Source organism: Manis pentadactyla, chromosome 11 (genome assembly GCF_030020395.1).
Source record: "Manis pentadactyla isolate mManPen7 chromosome 11, mManPen7.hap1, whole genome shotgun sequence".
In the NCBI taxonomy this organism is placed as follows: domain Eukaryota; kingdom Metazoa; phylum Chordata; class Mammalia; order Pholidota; family Manidae; genus Manis; species Manis pentadactyla.
In genome coordinates this window covers 120,925,382-120,945,789 of record NC_080029.1, presented here as the reverse complement: position 1 = coordinate 120,945,789, position 20,408 = coordinate 120,925,382, and the positions used below count along the sequence as shown (strand labels likewise).

General features: G+C 44.8%; 1 protein-coding gene across 2 annotated transcripts in view; it reads left to right on the top strand.

The window, feature by feature from the left end:
• The first annotated feature begins 14,102 nt into the window (after positions 1-14,102).
• Positions 14,103-20,408, top strand: part of NPTN (neuroplastin) — a 77,045-nt gene continuing 70,739 nt past the window's right edge. The window contains exon 1 of one of the 2 annotated variants that reach the window (XM_036907770.2): positions 14,103-14,455. In XM_036907770.2, coding sequence (XP_036763665.1) covers positions 14,365-14,455 — 91 coding nt within the window. In that variant the 5' untranslated portion in view covers positions 14,103-14,364. The remainder of the gene's footprint in view (positions 14,456-20,408) is intronic. The other variant, XM_036907772.2, reaches the window with a different exon arrangement.

Genomic DNA, 20,408 nt, shown 5'->3' with positions numbered 1-20,408 from the left:
ATGGGTGAATGGAAGGACCAGTAGTTGAAGAGCATCCAGATGAGAAAAGATTGCAGTATTTTTTCAAGCTTCAAGAGACCTGAGCATGTTTATGTGCCCATGAGAAGGTACTCAGAGAGGAAGAAGGTCCTATGAGGGAGAAAGGGCATGATACTTGGCACATAGAGATCTCTGAGAAGGCAAAAAGAAACAAGATTCAGAGGCTGGGGAGAGCCAGTCCTTCCTTAAACTGGAGGGAAGGAGGTGATGATGGGTGTGAGAAACACACTCACTGTCATTCTGCTGCACACTGTGGATAAAATGAGAGTTCCTGTGGCCAGGAGTCTCACCTGGCCATGGTTGACTAGCTCACTGCACACCTGTGGGCAATACATGGCTGTTGACTATATTGACTATAAAAAGAGCTCTATCCAGTGCTCTGGGCACTACAAGGTGGCAGGGCTGCAAGGCTGCAGGAGAGCAGAGCAGAGGCTGGAGTGGTGGCAGGGCCGAGAACAGAGGCCCAGACAACGGCTGTCTGGGACAACTGTGCAGAGAAGCCCAGAGGACGGCTGTGTAAGATGACTGTGCAGAGAGGCCCGGAGGACGGCTGTGCGGGATGGCTGTGCGGACAGAGGGGCCCAGAGGCAGAGACCAGCTTGCTGCAGGCAGACTCGCTCTGAGTGAATGGGATTTTAGTGACTGACCTGCCACCTGGAAATAAACCTGGGTATAACTCTTTCACCCCAGGAACGTTTTGCTGTCATTTTTTTTGGTCACACTGAATCCATAGCGAACTTGCCCGGGGCTGAAATCCATTGGCAAGACAACACTCAACTTTTCTTTTAAAGATTACACTTGAGCACCTGTTCTCAATTTTAGCTGCATCTTGGGAATTACCTGGGGAGTCTTCACAACATATAGATGCTTAGGTCCCTCCTCCAAAGATTGATTTAATTGGTGCTGTCTAGGGATTAGGATTTTTTTAAGTTCTCAGGTCACCTCATGTGTATCAGAGTTTTAGAAGCAGTGCATTACTGTACATTACAGTGCAGTACATGGCTCTACATGTTGGCCCCCTCTGATCAATTAAGTGTGGATCTCTGGAGCTGTGACCTGGATATTAGTGTGGGTGTATGCCCCAGTGACTTTTCAAGCTCCCTAGGTGATTTTAATGTGTAGGTGTCTTGCCAATGAGTTTCAGCCACAGGGAAGTTTGCTATGGATTCAGTGTGACCAAAGAAATCGACAGCAAAACGTTCTTGGGGTGAAACGGTTTATTACCCAGCTTGTTCTCTGGTGGTAGGTTGAGCACTAGCATCTCTGCCCCCACCCAGAGCACTGGGCCAAGCTCTCTGTATAGCACAATAATAGCTTATTGCCTAAAGCTGTGGAAGCAGAAGCCAGCAACAGGCCAGTTACATCATCAGGTGGTTTAAGTTCAGTGAGGATCCTGGGCATAGGAACCCCAACTTCCTCACACTCCACCCCTCCAGAATTCTTGCCTTATAAGCTACACGCTTTCAATCTTCCACAATGGTCCCTGTGCGAGAAAGTTGGAGCACTGTAACCAGATTCCACAATAGCAACAGAGGATAACAACAACTTAGAGATAATAAAAATTAAGATACAGCAAGATTTTGATACAAAAATTATAATAATCCTCAAGCCAGAGGAAGTTCCCAATCCACAAAGACTTTAGGGGCGATAAGACACATATTTTAATGCCACCAACATAGGCAAATCTTGTCCATCAGGTAGGATGCATGCAAGAGAGTGGTCCTGTGACAGGACTGTAGCAGGAAGGGGGTCCCTTCCAGGTCTAGTATACCACACTTTCACTCCTTTCCCCATGGGGGTTACTGAAGGGTCCATATGTAGTACTACAGGAGGTGCATGCACTGGCCATAACAATAAAACAAAACTCCCTGGTAAGATGCTCCTACCTTCTGGCCATTCAGGATATACTACTGTGACCTTTGGGGGCCACTCTGCTGTTATTCCAGGAATTCACAGGAGGACAGCTTCCAGGCCTTGTCCCCAAGGTGCCAGGAGAGCCAGCCATCATTGGTTCATGTGTCAAAAGGTCCAAGGCCACATCCACTCGATGGAGTCTCTGGGGTTCAGTGCAGTTGGTGCTGGCTGGCTGATGTTATTCTGGTGGACGAACCTCAGCTTCAGTGATTCTTCCTTGGTTTGTACTTGCAGCTGTATGGGGGAGGCAGCCGTGTGTGTTAACATGTCTACGGGGCTCAGGGCTCCCTTTCAGGGTCTCTTGTTCAAGCACCATAGCAAGGTCCATAAGTGGACTGACCATCCCTGCAGGCTACTGGTATCTGACTTTAGCCCGGATTTTAACAAGCCATTGTGCCTCTCTATCATGCCTGCTGCGGTAGGATTGTATGGCACATGAAACTTCCGCTTGATTCCCAGCTGTCGCACCCATTCTTGCAGTGTATGTCCAGTAAAATGGGTGCCCTGATCACTCTCAATCACCTGTGGTTAGCCATAGGCAGCAAAGAGATGCTCCAGGGCTCTTTTGGTCACGTGCTGGTCTGCACAACGGGTAGGAAAAACAACCAGAAGTCCAGTAGCTGTGTCCACACAAGTCATCATGTACCGATATCCTTCTGACACAGGTAGAGGCCCAATATAGTCTATCTGCCACCTGATGAGGGGTATAGGCCCCTTAGTTATTGTTCCATGTTGCTGTGATACTCAGTGTAAGTCCCTTTTGGAGCACATGACACACTCCTGCTGGGCTCTACTAACTTCTTCGAAGGTCAAAGGCAAGCCCCACCGATGGGCTACAGCCCACATTGTCTTTTGCCCTGCGTGCAACAAACGCTGATGTAGCCATTGGGCTACATCAGAGGCAGGCTTTCCTTCTAACCAACGTATCTGGGCCAATTTATCTGCCTCATCATTTCCTGGGGATGCCAGTGGCAAATGAGCTGTCACATGGCATAATTATTTTGGTCTAACCACAGGCCCATAAGTCTTGCCATAATTCTTGCTCTCAAAGGGGTCGGTGACCAACCAGCCAGTTGGCATGGTACCAGGTTGGTAGCCACAGGGTCAAGCCCCGATAGACAGCCCAGCTGTCAGTGCAGACAACTGTAGGACAGGGCTCCTGGCTGATCACAAGCCACACAGCTCGCAGCTCTGCCCATTGGCTGCTCTTCCCCTCACCATCTTCCATCCATATTGTCTCAGTCTTAGGATGGAAAGCTATGGCCCTCCATTTTGGGGGCTGCCCATGGCTGGAGCCATCTGTGTACCATGCATCTTCAGTTATAGGGGCTCTTCCCTCCCAGTAGGGACTCTCTGCTATTAATGGTTCAAAAGCAAGTTCTTCCTGCTTTCCACTAGTATATGGCACTGGCCCCAACAAGTGTTGGAGTTCCTCAATCAAGGGGCTACTAGAGAGGGCACTACACTGCTGTAGGTAAGCACCCCACTTGGCTAGTGTGGGTGTTTGCGCCACACCACTCCTTGGCTTTTGGGTCCAGTCTCATACCCACCCCAAGATGGGATAGGTGGTTATTACCTTTATCGGGGCCATTCCAGTGATGGGTTCTGTAGCCAGCAAGGCATGATGCACAGCAGCCAGTTGGTTTTCTATCAAAGTGTATCGTACCTCTGCCCCCTTCCAGAGTTGTGACCAGAATCCAACGGGTTGGTGAGTTCATTCAAGCCCCTGCCAGAGTCCCAGCCATAACCGTCTTCAATGACATGAACATCCAGCTCACAGGGCCTTGATGGGTCTATCACCCTCAAGGCGTGCATGTTCTTGACCACCCGTTTGCTGTAGTAAAGGCCGATGCACATGTCTCATCCCAGTCCCACCTGATCCCTTTCGTATCAAATGATATAAGGGCTTCAGAATTTGCACCAAGTGTGGTATAAACACTCTGCAGTAGCCTAGAAGACCCAGAAACTTCTGTAGCAATGCTACAGTTGTGGGGGTAGGAGAGGCCTGGACTTTGTCTATAAATGCTTCTGGTATAACCTTGGTCTTACCCGACCAGATGACCCCCAAGAATGTAACAGACAAACCAGGTCCCTGAACCTTGGTGCTGTTCACAGCCCATCCTTTCTCCTGTAAGTGTTGCAGCAGTCTAGGTGCTGCACCTTCTAGATCTGGAAGAGAATCGGACGTGAGCATGACATCATCAATATAGGGGTCCAGCTGCACCATTGGCAGTTTCTCCCATGTAGCCAAGGCCTGGGCTACAAGTCCATGATGGATGGTGGGGCTGAGGACGTATCCCTGTGGGAGGACAGTGAAAGTCCACTGCCCTCCTTCCCACGTGAAGGCAAATTGTTCCTGACTTTCCTGTTCAATGTCAATGGAAAAGAAGGCATTAGCAAGATCTACCACATAATGGCATGTTCCTAGTTCATGGCTGAGGGTATCCATCAGGCCTGCAATAGAGGGGACAGCAGCATGCATAGGGGGTGTGACTTTATTCAGTTCTCTGTAATCCACGGTCATATGCCAGGAGCCATCTGGCTTTTTTACAGGCCACACTGGGAAATTGAAAGGACTATGGGTGGGCTTTATAATACCCACCTTCTCCAGCTCCTGAAGAGTTTCTCCAATCTCTTTATGCCCTCCAGGCAGTTTGTATTGTTTGGTATTAGTCACCCATCAAGGCGCAGGCAAAGCTATGGGCGGGTGCCTAGCATGTCCCCTCAGAACTGCCTTCACCACACGTACTCAGTCTGAACTCATCTGCAGTGGTCTGCAACCATAGACCCTGTGGGATATCAATCCCCAAAATATACTCAGGGATGGGAGATATATACACAGTATACTCTTTTGGGGGTAGATGCCCTATTTCCAAAGGGATTTGGGCTTTTTTCACCGATAGTCTTCCCCCCGTATCCATCTATGATAATGGGAGTCCCGGGGAACCGCTCAGGGTTACCATAAATCAGTGAACATTCAGCCCCTGTGTCCACCAAAGCCAGGACATGTTGTATGTTCACTGGGGACCAATGGATAGCTACTTCAACATGTGGCCTCCGGTCCCCCCCCGGTCCCTCAGGGCAGATACCTTGACCTTCCTCTCAGTCAAACCGTGTTCCCCAATCACCTTCCTGTGTGGACTCGAGTGAGGTTGTCTCGTTCCCCAGCAGGAAGTCTTGCAAACACACAGGCTGGACTCGTGTCTCTGTCTCTGACCTCTGCCTCCTTGGTCTTAATGGCTGGAACTGCTGCTCTGGTTTCAGCTGTTGCCATAGCCATAGTAAGATTGTATTGGACTTTCCATCTAATTTCCTTCCATCTTCTCCTGCCCATATTAAATCAACCCACATCTGGGTCCTTGTAACCTTCAGGGGGCCCTGTAAATTCTTCTTGTGAGTAACAGGTCTTATTTCTTTCTGAATTCTCATTGCTTCTGCCTCTCCTAAGTCTGCTACTGTACGTGTCACCTCGCTTATGGGCTGCCCTAAGTGAGGGGAAAGAATGGCCACTAGAGACCCAAAGAGGGATGTAGGAGCCATTTGAAGTACAGTATTTCTCATCCCAGTAGTGAAAATCTCTTCATCTGCATTATAATTCTCTGGACTATAGATGGCATTTCTTATGCCTAGCTCTTGTAGCACCTGTTGGAGCTCAGCATATGTCTGCCATCTAACAGGAGAGGACGGTAGATCACCCAGATTGGACCACACAGCACGAAGTGCAACCATAAGCCAATCGAGGAGGGAGGGACTCCCTGGGGTCTATGTGCATTTTGTAATCTCTGCCTCAAGGCAGGCTGCACTGTCAGGGAAGACAGCTTTCCCATCTCTGATCCTGACAGAACAATTCCATCCACCCCTAAGTCCCACAGACGCAGGAGCCAAGCTGATATTGAATCAGAGGGCTTCTGTCTAAACTGGGAGCCCAAATCCACCAGCTCAGCCTGAGTATAGGGGTGGACCATAGGGTGCTCCACGGCCTGGGGAGGGGGCTGCTCCTCTCCTTGGGGAACTTTCAGCTGCTGGGTCTTTATTTTCTTTACAACCACTGGGCGTACTTTCAATACAGGAGGGGCCAGTGCCTCCGGCACCACCCCTTCATCCTTCCCCAGCGCCTCCATTTCTGGGGCTGATGGCACCTTTCTCTACCCTCCTCTGAGTGCCTCCTCTGCTGCAACCTTTACCTTTTCTACCGTGTCTCGCAGCAATGCCAGCTCAGTCTTCAGAAGGTCTCTTACCTTCAGCTCAATGCTTCACAGCTGACGTTCTCGTGCCACCTCCACCTGTGCTTCCCTCAGGAGTTTGTCCTTTTCCTTGATGGCCTCTTCCTCCTTCAGGACACCTGGCAGTGCCGCTGTCTCGTCTCCAATGGCACCTTGCTCCCCACGCTCTCGAACCGCCTCCTCCCACATCAAGGCCATTTCCCTCTTCAGGGCATCCATAGAAGTCTGCAGCTTGTGTTCTTGTGCCGCCATTTCTTGGGTCTCCTCTGTAGACCTTTTTAAGACTGAGAAGCTGCCAACCCACAGTCCCCACTGCCTCCCGGGCACTCTGCTTCTCAAAGGATCCGCTTACTATACCAAGGGCCACCCCTCCTGCCCCAGGGGTCACCTCCCCTTGCCTCCAGTCCTGGGGTGGAGCCCAGTCCTCTAGGAGGCAAGCCACCTCAGACCACACACCCATTGGGGGACGATCCACTGTCTCCCCATTCTCAGGAGCAGCCCGCTGAGGCACCCCTCCCATGAGGGCAGCCTGTCTTTTCCCTTGGTCAAGAGTGAACCCTGCCGACTTTCACCAATTGTCTTGCCAATGGGTTTCAGCTCTGGACAAGTTCACTATGGATTCAGTGTGACCAAAGAAATTGACAGCAAAACATTCTTGGGGTGAAAGGGTTTATTACCCGGCTTGTTCTCCGGCAGTAGGTCGAGCACCAGCATCTCTGCCCCAGCCCCGAGCACTGGGCCGAGCTCCCTATATAGCACAATAACAGCTTATTGCCTAAAGGTGTGGAAGCGGCATCCCAGCAACAGGCCAGTTACACCATCCGGTGGTTTAAGTTCAGTGAGGATCCTGGACATAGGAACCCCAACTTCTCCACAGTAGGGTAGAGAACTGCTTCATTATTGTAACACACCTGGCCTTCTTTTACTTGCTTTTCCCGATGGACTCAGAAGTTAGTTTTCTAGTGGGTAAATGTGGGAGAAGTACTTGAGCCCTTGGAAATTCCACCTTCAGGGAGCAGGTGTTTGTGTCTCCATGGTGCCAAGTTTTCCAGTGGTCATGGAAGAATTAAGGTTTTCCTGCACTGCCAGAGTCTCTGAATGGTTAGTCTTCCTAAGTGTTAGCAAGCTCACTTGGTTAGCAGACTGACTAATCCATATTCTCCAATATCACCTTGGAGATTCAAATATCCCCCTTAGGAAAGTAATGAGGAAACCTGTAGGTTGGTTCCTTTAACAAGATCTAGTCTAGAGCCTCCTTGGTTGGAAGTAAAGGAAATCTCCCTATAGAGACTGTATATCAAAGAAGAGAGCAATTAAGCTCTGCTCTCTATGAGCCTAATCAGGTGTTCTTCTCTATCAGCATTTCCTTCTGTTAATAACATCTCATTGAGCTGCCCACTCCAGGCTCAAATGTGTTGCAGGGAATCAAAGGAGGGATGATTTTTCCCTTGGGTTAGAACATAAAGGGGCAAGGACTCTCCCCTAAAACCACTGTGTGGTGGTTGCTGTTCCTAAGGGGAAAGTAAATGAAGCACAGAGAACAGAAATCAGTGTGATGGCTCCAGTCCCCCCTCAGTATGGAGACTCTAGCTATTCAAAATCTCAAATCCTTAACAGAGCCCTCAAGGCATTGCTGATTTGACCCCATCTTGCCAATGGGTTTCAGCCCTGGGCAAGTTCACTATGGATTCAATGTGACCAAAGAAATGACAGTAGAACATTCTTGGGGCGTGTGGATAAAATGAGAGTTCCTGTGGCCAGGATTCTCACCTGGCCCTGGTTGACTAGCTCACTGTACACCTGTGGGCAATACATGGCTGCTGACTCTATAGAAAGAGCTCCGCCCAGTGCTCTGGGGACTACACGGTGGCAGGGCTGCAAGGCTGCATGAGAGAAGAGCAGAGGACAGAGGCCCAGAGGACGACTGTGCGGGATAGCTGTGCGGACAGAGGGGTCCAGAGGCAGAGACCGGCTTGCTGCGTACAGACCCGCTCTGACTGAATGGGATTCTAGTGACTGACCTGCCACCTGGAAATAAACCTGGGAATAATCCTTTCACCCCAAGAACGTTTTGCTGTCAATTTCTTTGGTCACACTGAATCCATAGCGAACTTGCCTGGGGCTGAACCCATTGGCAAGACAGGGTGAAAGGGTTATACCCAACTTTATTTCCACGGTGGCAGGTCAATCACTAAAATCTCATCCACTCAGAGTGAGTCTGCATGCAACAAGCCAGTCTCTGCCTCTGGGCCTCTCTGCCCCTGCACAGCCATCCCAGTCTCTGTCCTCAGCACTGCCACCACTCCAGCCTCTGTTCTGCTCTCCTGCAGCCTTGCAGCTGTGCCAACATCTTGCGCAGAGAACTGGGCAGAGCTCTTTGTATAGTCAATAAAGACGCATTGATCACACATGTGTAGTGAGTTAGCCAACCAGGGCCAGGTGAGAATCCTGACCACAGGAACCTTCACTTTATCCACACCCCCCAATGCCCCTCCTCTTTCAGCCTTGGCCTCCTTTTGCACCCCTGACCCCAACCCTAAGCTCCAGGCACACTGGGCTTCTCTGTACACCCTGACAAGCTCCCTCCCACCTCAAACTCAAACCTTTCACACATGCAGTTCCACTTATTCCTAAAACAGACCTCTTTTGCCTATGCTGATCCCATCTTTGCCTGGTTAACTTAAGCCTTCAAAGCACAGCATTACCAGCTCCGCCTCCAAGAGCCTTTCTTGATGACTCCTACCCCACACTCAGTTAGGTCTGCCTATAACTTACTCTGTTAGCATCTGATATGTCTACTTGTAGCACAGATAAAAACTTTAATTAAGGGATTGCACTGTTATTGTTCATTGTCTATGTTCCCGACTATAAAATAAGGTGTACATCATTGTAAACCTATACCTTTCCACAGAGTAGGCACTCAAAATTTGTGGAATTAATGAATGGTGAAAAGAGATGGTCTCCCAGAACAAATGGGATTAGAGCTTGAGGCAGGCCTGGACTCCATTGTCAGAGTGGTAGAGCAGAAGGAGCACTGGACAGAGAGTCAGGAATCTCAGCTTCTGGGTCCAGTTTGTGATTCAGCTATTCACTCACTGTCCATAGCATACCAGGCACTGTGTTAGGCACTGGAGACACAGTGTAAATGAGCTGTTCATGGTTTCCCTCCTTCTGGAAGCCTAGGGAAGGAGCCAGATGCGAGTTAAATAAATACACAAATAAACATAAAATCCCAAGTGTGATAAGTGATATGAAGAGGTACATGGAGCAACGAACGTATATAATAGGTTTGAGTTATAGAGCCCAGAAAAGATGTCTTTTCCAACATGATGATTTTGTTTTGCATTTTTTCATTGAGGTATAATTTCAATGAATTTTGATACATATATTACATATATACACCAGGGTAACCATCACCCAGATCAATATATAGAATATTTCCATCATCTAAAAAGTCCCTACGTGTCCCTTTCCAATCAGTCTTCCAGGAAACCACAGAAACTGATCAAAGATTTTATATATATGTTTTGCTTTTCCTAGAATTTTGTATCAGTAGAACCATATAGTATATACTTTTTTTATGGTCTCACTTCTTTCACTCAGCATTGTGCTTCTGAGATTCACCCATATTATACCACGTATCAGTAGTTTATTCTTTTACTTGCTGAATAGTATTCCATTTTACGAATACACCATAAGTTTTTATCCATTCATCTGTTGATGAATAATTGGGTTGTTTCTTGTTTTTAGTATTATAAATAAAGCTGCTATGAACATTCTTGTAAAAATTATTTTGCAGACACATGTTTTAATGTCCCTTGGGCACTGGGGACACAAGAGTGAATTACTGGTTATAGATTAGACATATATTTAATTTTATGAGAAACTGCCAACTAGTTATCCAAAGTAGTTCGGCCACTTTTATATTCATACCAGGAGTGTATGGGAGTTCCAGTTGCTCCACATCCCCACCAACATTTAATATTGTCAGGTTTTTAAAATTATTAAATGTGTGTGGTATCTCATTGTGGTTTTAATTTTCATATTAAGGAGGGTTGATTTGAAGCTGACATCTGAAGGATGAAAAGTGAGTGAATAGGACAGCTAGTGAGCATTCTGGACAGAGAACACAGAATGTGCAAAGTTCCAATATGAGAGGGAGCAGAGCAATGACAAGGGAACCAAAAGGGAGTGTGGTCTAGGGTGAGGCTGGTTAGGGGAGGAGTGGGAAGCTCTGAACCATTCACCTCCAAGGGCTCATGTGGGTCTGAGCAATGCACATACCAGAAGCGACCAGAATGAACTAAAAAAACAACCAAACAAACAAAAAATCAAAATGAGTAATTTCCTGCACTGCATAAAACCCTGGGAATTTCATATTACCCTAGGAATTAGGGAGGCTCATAATAACCAAAATTGGATTTTTGTCATCTCAGCAGAGAGGATGGCTTAAATTTGATTTAATGAATGAAAGAAATGAGTATTTCTTGCATGTGACCATTGTGGTTGCAAATTCATGCTTACCACATGGAAGAGTAGGATCGCTTGATGGTATTGAAGTTTGAGACCAGGAATTTAAAATGAAGTCATTCAGCCTATTTGCGTGATTTTTCTCTGGCAACATTTGACTTGTTTAAGTGCAGGTATGAAACCTTACTTGGACTGTAGTGTTTAGCCAGGTTGTGGTTTTTCCAGTAAAATACGTTGGTGATCAAGGTAAATAAGAAAATGATTGTAATGATGAATCATGGGCTCTAGGCTAGAGCAGGAGGGAAATGAAGAATGGATGAGAATTGGTGTGTTAATGGATTAGGGATCTCAATGAGGTTGATGAATTATAGCAAATGGGGTCCTAAGCACACAGAAATAAAAGGGTAAGAGGTAGTAAATGGAGAGTGAGGTATTATATTTTCATATTTCAAAGATGGAACTCTTTTTGGGCTTTAAAGTGTTGAGGGTACAAACTTAGAAGCAGTGGCTCAGTTGAGAGGGTTATTGGAGGTAAGAAGATCAATTGACTGAGTGGCCAGGATATTGAATAGATCAACACAGATATTGAACTCACCCATGGAGTTCAAGGACGGTGCTAGGAATTGGAAGGGGCAGGGAAAAAGATTACTTGGGAGTTCAGAAAATGATGGCAATCAAGATGGGCAGGGTGCTATATCTGAACGGAAAGAACGTCAGAAGAGCAGAGATCTTTGCCAGAGGGAGGGGGAAAACAATTAGGAAGTTCAACTCCGGCAATAGAACTCTTAAGTTTCACTGACATCCTTCCAATGGTTGAATGAACCACACCAAAAACTACCAGAAGCCTTTCAACTGGGGATGCTTTATTATAGGTCTTACCACCAGGAGGGGCTGTCCATACGGGAAAGCAGACTTCCAAGCAGTCCCTCGAGACCAGAAAAGTATATCTCAGCCTAAGTGCTGAGGACCCCTATGGCTCTTGGGCGATATTGCAAGAGACTCAGCCATCCTCCCGCACAGTTGCAATTACCCGGACAGAGATTTTAAGAGTAGGTAAATCCTAAAAACTTAACAAACAAACAAACAAAAAAAAAAAAAGGAAAAGAAAAATCCAAATTCTTTTAAAGAAGTTACTGAGTTATGGGAAGGTTTTGGTTATAATGAATTTTCCCAACCAAAATGATCAAAAAGCACAGCTACTATGTGGGATTTGATGACATTTTCTCCTAGGTAAAAGCATTCCTCATAACTGCAGGTTTTGAGCAGGGGGTAACATCATACTTTAAGATTTTTTTTCCTGGATCACTTGTTCTGAGCTGCATGAAATAGAAGAGCACAGGCCTGGAGTTAATTGTAGCAGCAGCACCATTAGTACTTATTATCATAATCATCAACATTTGGGTGTTTACATGCACCAGAATCTTATCTAAACATTGTACATAAATTTACTAAATTATTTCTCTTACATTTCATGAGTTAGGTACTACCATTAGTCTCAGTTGACAGATAAATAGGGTCCAGAAAGATCAGGTCACTTGCCCAAGGTGACGTAACTAGTAGATGTTGTGATGGTGGTGGTTTGGACTTGAATTTCATCTTTCCCCTAATCAGAATAGTCCAGGTTATGCAGTGGGAGAAAACTCCTCTGAATATCAGTAGCTTAACTCAACAGACACTACCTGTTCTCTGTGGGTTGGCAGGAGGCCCGGGTGTATTTTGCTAACTTAGGGATGTGGGCTGACATGAGCTTCATTTTGACACATGCTTTCACCATCACAATCACTGATCACCATTCAGCGAAGAAGGTGCTACAGTGTCTGGAAGTGAAATGAAATGCTTCTGCTTGAAAGTGATGCATGTCACTTCTTACATTTCACTGGCCAAAGAAAGTCACGTGCCACTCCCAACTTCAAGGGGTCGAGGAAATGCACTCCTGCCACCAGCCTAGAAGGAGGCAAAACAGACTCTTTGGCATTGATTACCACAAATACTCAGACCCTGGGCAGGTCATGCTTTTCTTGGCCTGTTTCCCTACTCAAAAAAAAGAGTATAATAATTTTGTAAGGATCCCTTGTTAGGCTCCTTACTCAAGTAGGAATGTGGATTATGGTTATGATGAGGCAGAATCGTTGCATCTGACTGAAGCTTCCATCAGTTGAAAATATTAGTCCCACAACAGGGAGCCCTGCAGCCCTCCATACAGAGCTGTCTGTAGAATGGCCTTTGTCCAAAGATACTTGCGAAACTTTTTGTCTCATACAACCGAGGTCTTGAAGAATATTGTTTTCATTTCAGCCAACATGCCATAGCTGTAGCCACAGTGCTTGCTAGAAAGCTCAGTCTGGAACCACCACTTGTCTAGTTCATACTGAAAGCTAGAGACCACCTTGGCTTAAAGTGTGAGTGCCATGGTGAGTGATTCTTCCAAGGTTCTCCAAGCTCTTTCTTTGAATCTAGTCAGGTCATCAGGAGTGTTTACTTGGCTTCTCAGTTTCACTCCGCATACACTCCCCAGGATGTCTGCTTAGTCAGGGATGAGCTTTCACAGGAGCTCCTTTGCCAACCAGGGAGTGAGGGCACTGAGTAGAACAAAAAATACCCTTAGGAAAAGCATTTCCCAAGCTTCATGCATACAGTAGGGACCCACTGCTGAAGCACTTTCCTGTGGGTCATTTTGTTATGCATTCATTCCTCCTCTTTCTCTTTCCTCTAATAGACTAGGTGATGAACGCCATGAGAGTGGGGACTATCTTTTCATCTGGGTTTCAGAGCAGATGTGAAAACCTGGTACACAGTAGGTACTCAATAAATGTTCACTGCATGAAAATATTTCTAAAAATACTTCACATAATTTAATACATGATGACTTCCTTGTAGAATGTAGTGTCTATGGATATGCAATTAGGCTAGTTGAACTTCAGGCCCCGGGATTATTTGAAGCTAAAATAAGGCCAAAATGGGGGAGGAGAGAAGGACCCAGTAAAGGAGGACATTTCAAGCGGAGGGAAATCACAAGGTAATATCCGTGCGGGGTGTGCAACGCCTTGCCCGGAAGATTAAAACAGGAGGTGAGAGAGGGAGGTTGGGGCCAGACGCCAGTAAGGGTCTACGGTCAAAGTCCAGAAGGCAGAAACAGCAGGACTTTGATAGGGACAATAAGAGGAGGGTATAAAAGAGGCGGTGGTGCATCAAGTTCTGCAGCCTGGAGTTCCACCAAATGAGAGGCAGGACGGGTGGAGGAAATACATTATGCTCCCCAAACTTCCTCTTATTTATGGGCGCTACCGGCTTCCTGGGGGATAACCTGACCGCCTACTCACCGGTTCCACAGGGCCAAGGGAGAGAAGAAGCGCCGCCTCCCCTGTCACGTGGCCAGAAGCGCCCTCGGCACGTGACCCACTTCGCTCTAGGCCAATCAGCCTCGGCAGGGGCGGAGACTCAATAGCTGAGGGGCTGGAGCGTCGGTCGAGGCCGCCTCTTCTCGCGAGTCTTGCCGCCGTGGCTCCTCAGCCGCCTACGGCCCGGAGCGAAGGTCTCGCGAGGCTTGGGCGCTGCGGCGGCAGGAGGAGGACGGCGAAGGACGGAGCCAAGGCACCGCTGCCTCCCTCTCTTACTCCTTCGCGCACTCGCCCGCCCCCTCCCTCCCTCCCCTCCCTTCCCTGGCCCCGGCTCCGGCTCCGGCCTCGGCCCCTTCGCGGTTCGGTCTTCCGCAGGCAGCATGTCGGGCTCTTCGCTCCCCAGCGCCCTGGCCCTCTCGCTGTTGTTGGTCTCTGGTTCCCTCCTCCCAGGGCCAGGCTCTGCCCAGAACGGTAAGCGGGGCGCCGGGGGCGGGCCGGGCGCAGGCCGAGGGACGCCGGCTGCCGGAGGAGGTGCCGGAGCAGAGGAAGGGGGCCGGTGGGGAGACTGAGGGGCTGCGGACCCGGGAGGAGAAGATGCCGGTCGCGAGTTCGAAGAGGCGCGGGTGTGAGAACCGGAGGCGCCAGTCCAGGAGGTGGGGGCGTCCGTCGGGAGCCTGAGGTGTTGCTGACAGGCTCCACTTCGTGGGGCTTGTCGCTCCGAGTCGGGCAGGGGACGCCGAGGAAGCCGACGTGAGGAGCAGGAGTAGCGGAGGCGGAGGAGGAGGGGGAGCAGCTTTTTAAAGAAGGCGGTGAGGAGGCGTTTGTGTTTAAGGCGACGGGGAGCGGTGTCAGTCAGGTTCCCCCAAGAGATCGGGGGTCCCGTGTGCTGGGGTGCTGAAGGATTCAATCTGTAAGGCTGGCGACGTCCTTAAAAAATAAGGGCGATGTTGCGGGGGAGGGGAGGGGAGTCCGGAAGAGTACTGAGCAGAGTACTAGCGTCCTAAGGAGGGAGTAAAGGGGCCGTGGAGGCGGAGGGAAGGTGGGTGGGAAGCCCAAGTTGTGGACTGCCCGCAGCAAGCGATCTGGACGGAGAAGCCGCAGTGGCTCCAAACGAGATGGGGGAAGAGGGCTCGGTTTGCTCAGGAGAGTGGAGTGTTGGACATTCAAGGGTAGTGGCTGGGAGATCAAAAAGGAGTTTCTAAATAAGGACAGGAAAAATGAGCAGAATTTGGGGAATACGGGTTGAAACTGAGGTAGGGAGGAATATATTTATTAGAGGAGAAACCGTGCCTGGGTATAGAGATGGGGGTTGGGGAAGACAGAAAATAAAGGAAGGGAGTAAAATGCGGGAAGCCGGGGGTGTAATGTTGGTTTACAGTGTGGAGGGTGTATTCGGGACGGGAGGAGCTGAGCTGTAGCAGGTGCTGTAGCGTGTTGGTCGGGCCCTTGGGAAGGCAGGGAACGTACAACTGGAACTGCAGGGTTGGGACTGAAGTTAGTGACTGAAGGGAGGGAAAGGAGGAGTGGGTTTTTAAGATCTAAAAGTTTCAAGACAGAAGAGACATAATTTCTGAGGAAGGTAGAAGTAGTCCCTGGGATGTGTGTAGGGTTTAGTGGAAATGAGAAAATTGGGTTTTGAACCGTAAGCTCAAAAGAGAATAAAACTCAAAATAAGCTCTTTAGAGAATATGGAGAAATGGTGGGGACTCATGGTGATTGGGGAATCTAGACAGAAAAGATTCTGTTGAAGGCATGTGTTAAAATTTAGCTGTTGAATTGATTTTTCAGGGGTGACACTAGAGTATTGTTTCTATTCTTGTGGAATATTTTTATAATAGGAAAGAATTTACAAGAAGTCTACTGAAGAGTGAACTATAAATTATTTTTGCTAGTCATTCAGTGTGTCTTTGTTGGCTGTGCTAGGACAATTTAAAATTACCCTTGTTGGAAGAGCAGAAATTTAAGTGACTTTAATTAAAAAAAAAAATTAGTGATAGAGCCAATGGAGTTAAGCATTCCAAAGAGAATCCTGGCATAAAATGCTGAAGTGAAATATGTATCAGTGAAAATATACCAATAAAGGATTGAAAAAAGCATCATAGTTAAATATAAGTGTTGTATCAAATGCACTAATCAAATCTTATGTATGCTTCATGGTCTTGAATTATCATTGCAGGGGTCAGGAAGGAAACATTTTTCTGTCTCTAGCTTTGAATATGCGAAGTATATTGGATGTTTTTCCTGTTTTCCTTCAAAGCATGAGGCCACTGTGGAAGGCAGGGTAGAGTTAGTCTGGTCTGTGTTAACAATATGACTTAAAGAACTCCCAAATTTCAGCTATTCAGTTTGTGGAAATGGCATGCTTTCATTTGACACAATAGGTAGGAGATTCCTGATTTAACATGTTTAATCTCTGTGCTGGTGTAGCTTCTTTCAGTGATTTATAATGCAGTGGAATTGTAGTTTCTTAGCAACTAAAGTAAGGTTTTTAGACAGGCCTTCAAAGACTGTTGTATCTGGCTGTTGTCAGTAATCAGTGTTCTAAATATTAAGTCACATGACATGGCTGGTGAGTGAAGCTGAGCTTGTAGTTGACCCGAATGAATGTAAATTTAATTCAAGGAAAAAATAGCTTTTTGAAAAAAGTTTGAGTCCATTTAGGTAAGGATGCCATTTTTTAATAGCTTTCTGTGACGTGTCTTATGAAAAGATTCACACTTTGAACTGCTAATAGCTCTACAACAGTTCGACCTCATGTCATGGACTTTGTATTTTCTTAGTGGGTCTGAAGTGGGTACTGTGATGTGGACGTATTAGAAATGTTAGCTTATCTTTTTAAAATGACTTAAAAACAAAACCCAAAACCTAAGTGCTTCTGGGTTGTGTATGTGGTAATTCAGATTAAGTATAGATGTTTTTCAAAAGTTCTGTTTCATGAAGAGTCCTAAAATGAAGACTTTGAATTAGTGACCCTCAAGGTCTCTTCTAGCTGTGACCCATTACCATGGTGATTCAAGACTTTACTCAGGTAGCTTTTGTTTCCCTGCCAAATATTTAGACTTGCAGGACCACACTATCAAGTAAAATCTTTATTTAAGGTGTTAATTCTTTTATGTATCAAAAAAACTGTGTTTTTTTAAAAGAAAAAACTTGTCCTAAAAAGTAACCTTCTTGATAAGACATTCAAAAACTTTGGCTGAAATAAGTGGAGGAAATAAAGAGGTACAAACTTCCAATTATAAAATAAATAAGGCACAGGTATATAAAGCACAGCACAGGAAATATAGTCAATAACATTGTAATAACTTGGTGTGTTGACAGATGGTAACTATGCTTGCTTATGGGGGGGGTGAGCATTTCATAATTATGTAATTATCATATCACTGTATTGTACATCTGAAACATATATTGTATGCCAACTATACTTCAATAAAAGAAGAGAATCTGAAAGAAACCCACAAAACTAGACAAATTCAAATTGAATGAGTATAAAACAAGTGGTATTTTATGGTGGTCAAGAGCAGGAACTTTGGATCCTGATAGACCTGGGTTTGAGTCCTAGCCCTTTGTTGCTAAGTGATTTTGGAGTAAGGTTCTTAATACTTCCAAGCCTCGATTTTGTCATCAGTGAAATGGGGTAAAAAAATGCCAATCCCCTAGGGGAGATGTGAGGATTAAATGAGATAATGGCCATAAAGCACTTAAATTTCTGCCTGGCATGTAGTCTCAATAGGGAGTGAATTTTTACTATATGTAACATGCTACATTATGTGTGTAGCATAACACTATGTACTAAGTGCTCACTGTAGTGAGATGTTAGCTTTACTATTATTCTTTAAAAAAGTAGCATTATTCATTACTTATTTTTCTTCACTTCTGTATTGAACACTTAGTTGTTACTGCTGCTCATTATCATCTTGAAAAAATAGGCCATTTGAAGGCTCTGAACAGAGAGATTTGTGTTTTTGCTTATGACCAGTTGTTCCTCCACTGCAATTGCAGATTCTGAGAGAATTTGAGGAATCTCCTCAATTCTAGAACTGATAAGAAAGTTGCTATTTCTGTTTCATTGTCTGGGAAGTTTCATGCTTTCTTTTTCTTTCAGTGAACTAAATAATCTTTCTGTATGGGCTAGATAACATCTTATCATAGAATCTCATTGTTGTGAGTGAGAGAAATAGAATGTAGTGCCTGACACACAGTGGGAGTGTTGGAGATGTTAGCTGATGAATGAATGTGAAGTGTCAAAATGCAGTTTATTCATACTGAAAATATAAAATTGGATAATTAACACTTTAGTGGAAGAAAATGAGTCTAATGAATTTTATTATTAATGAACTAAATTTTAAGAAGTCATTTTGCTTGGATGATATTAGATAGTTGTGAACATTTACTTTGTAACAATGTGTGTTTGCATTAGATGATTAATGAATCTTTTTCTCTTCTGTCAAGTACTGTTTGCTTCAGTGGTTTGACAGTTGTCTCTCCCTGAATATGTTCTTAGACATGTATTTGCTGTTAATTGTGCATCTCCTCTTTGGGTGAACTGAAACGAACAACAGAAGACAGATATATATGACAGCTGTGGCACAAATGACATACCAAATGTCAAACAACAGATCTTAACAAAACCCAGATTTTAAATAACCAGAAAAATAGTTTGCCTTGGAATAAAGTATTTCCTAAGTAAGTCTCCAGTCTCTCAGGCAATGATAAACGCGTCACTCCTGATAAAATGGAGCACCCCATCATGAGAAATTGGTCAGGGGCCTGGGATAGAAAGGCCATGGTAGCTACATTAGGACCTGTTCCTGGGCTCTTTGTCTTTGATTTTCACGGTTACTGGATCCAAATTAGAAAGAGATGCAGGTGGGTTTTTGTGTTGCCAGACGTAAAAGAGCTTAACCTGTTAATATACCAAGGTTGAAAACAACAAAAGGAAATAAAAACCCTTAAATATAAATATGCTCCACCTTCCAAACATTTGCCATAAATTTGAAGATCATTACACATCTGACTTTGCATGACTTAAATTCTCATGAGAAATTAGACTATTTTTTGTCTTGATTATTTTGATTAGACTATTTTGCCTTAATTTTTCTCATTAATATAATTTTGATGTGAAACACTATCTTGTGGAGTATACTTCTAAATATTAATAGGCAAAATGCTATTGTATTGTCTTTATTTAAAAAATGTTTTAAGTAAGAGTAACTGCACTACAAACATGACCAGCTATGACTAGAAAAATACTCTGTCAATTTGGATATTGTATTCATTTATTTAGTTTGATGCACTTTTTCAAAGTAAGATGTTTCATATGTGAAATCTGAAACTTAGCTGGACTACGTCAAGTTTTTTATTCACACAAGACAATTCGGGAAGGAGTTGTAATCTTTCACCTATACAAATGATGTATGTAGAAAAACAATGATTATGTTGGATAACATACAGGAGATGTTCAAAAAAAGTTTGAATACAATTATGCAAAGAAGTATTGGAAGAAGTGAGTTCTGTGAAAATTTTTCTGATGCATTCTATTCAATTTGTTGTTTACAGTGAGAGCACTGTCTGGGCAGGATCAGAAGTAAGGAATGAAGTGGTAAGGGAAAGAAAGAAGAAAGACTACAATGGCTCAAGGAGAAAAGCAGGATGCAAGAATGAGGAATAAATCTTTTGAGGAGCATCTGGAAAAATAGAATCTGTCAGAAAGAATAAATAGACCAGGGACCTATAAAGTAAATTCACAAATCAAAATTAAAATAATGGTGCAAAATCACCTCGTGTGAACACTTGGCTTGGCTTTCAGTGTGCCCCTTTAAACAAAACATCATTTTACATGAATTTTTAAAAATGCCATTGATGATATGGAGTTTAATTTTAAGTACCTTAGATAATGCATTTTTAAACTTGTTAGGTTTTTGTGGATTTTTTCCCCCAGAATTCCTAATTTTAGTTGGTAAGGATTAGCTTTGGGAAGGCAGAAAACCTCTCCAGAAAAATTAATTGATTAAAAACTTATATATATAAGTAAAATTCTCACTGAATTTAAAGTGAAATGCTGTGGAGATCCGATGTAAAAACATTATTCCAATACTATTGATGTCTAAATTTAGAAAACTGAATATTAAATATTAAAATGTTATCTGTCTTTCAATAATTTTTCAATTTAGGAGAGGGAGTCAAGATTTTTACCTAATTCAAGTTTACTATGTTATCTAAAATAGAAAGTAAACAAAACTTTTTTTGATTGCTTTTGTGTATATACAGAAATGTGCATTTATCAAGCCTGATGAACTTCATGTTATTTTTACCTTGTTGCTCAGAACTTTTGATTGGTGTATCTGTGTGGAAATGGGGTTTACTAAATATTAAAATAATTTCTAAGTATTTGCATTTATTTGCATGCAGCAAGTTAGTGGGA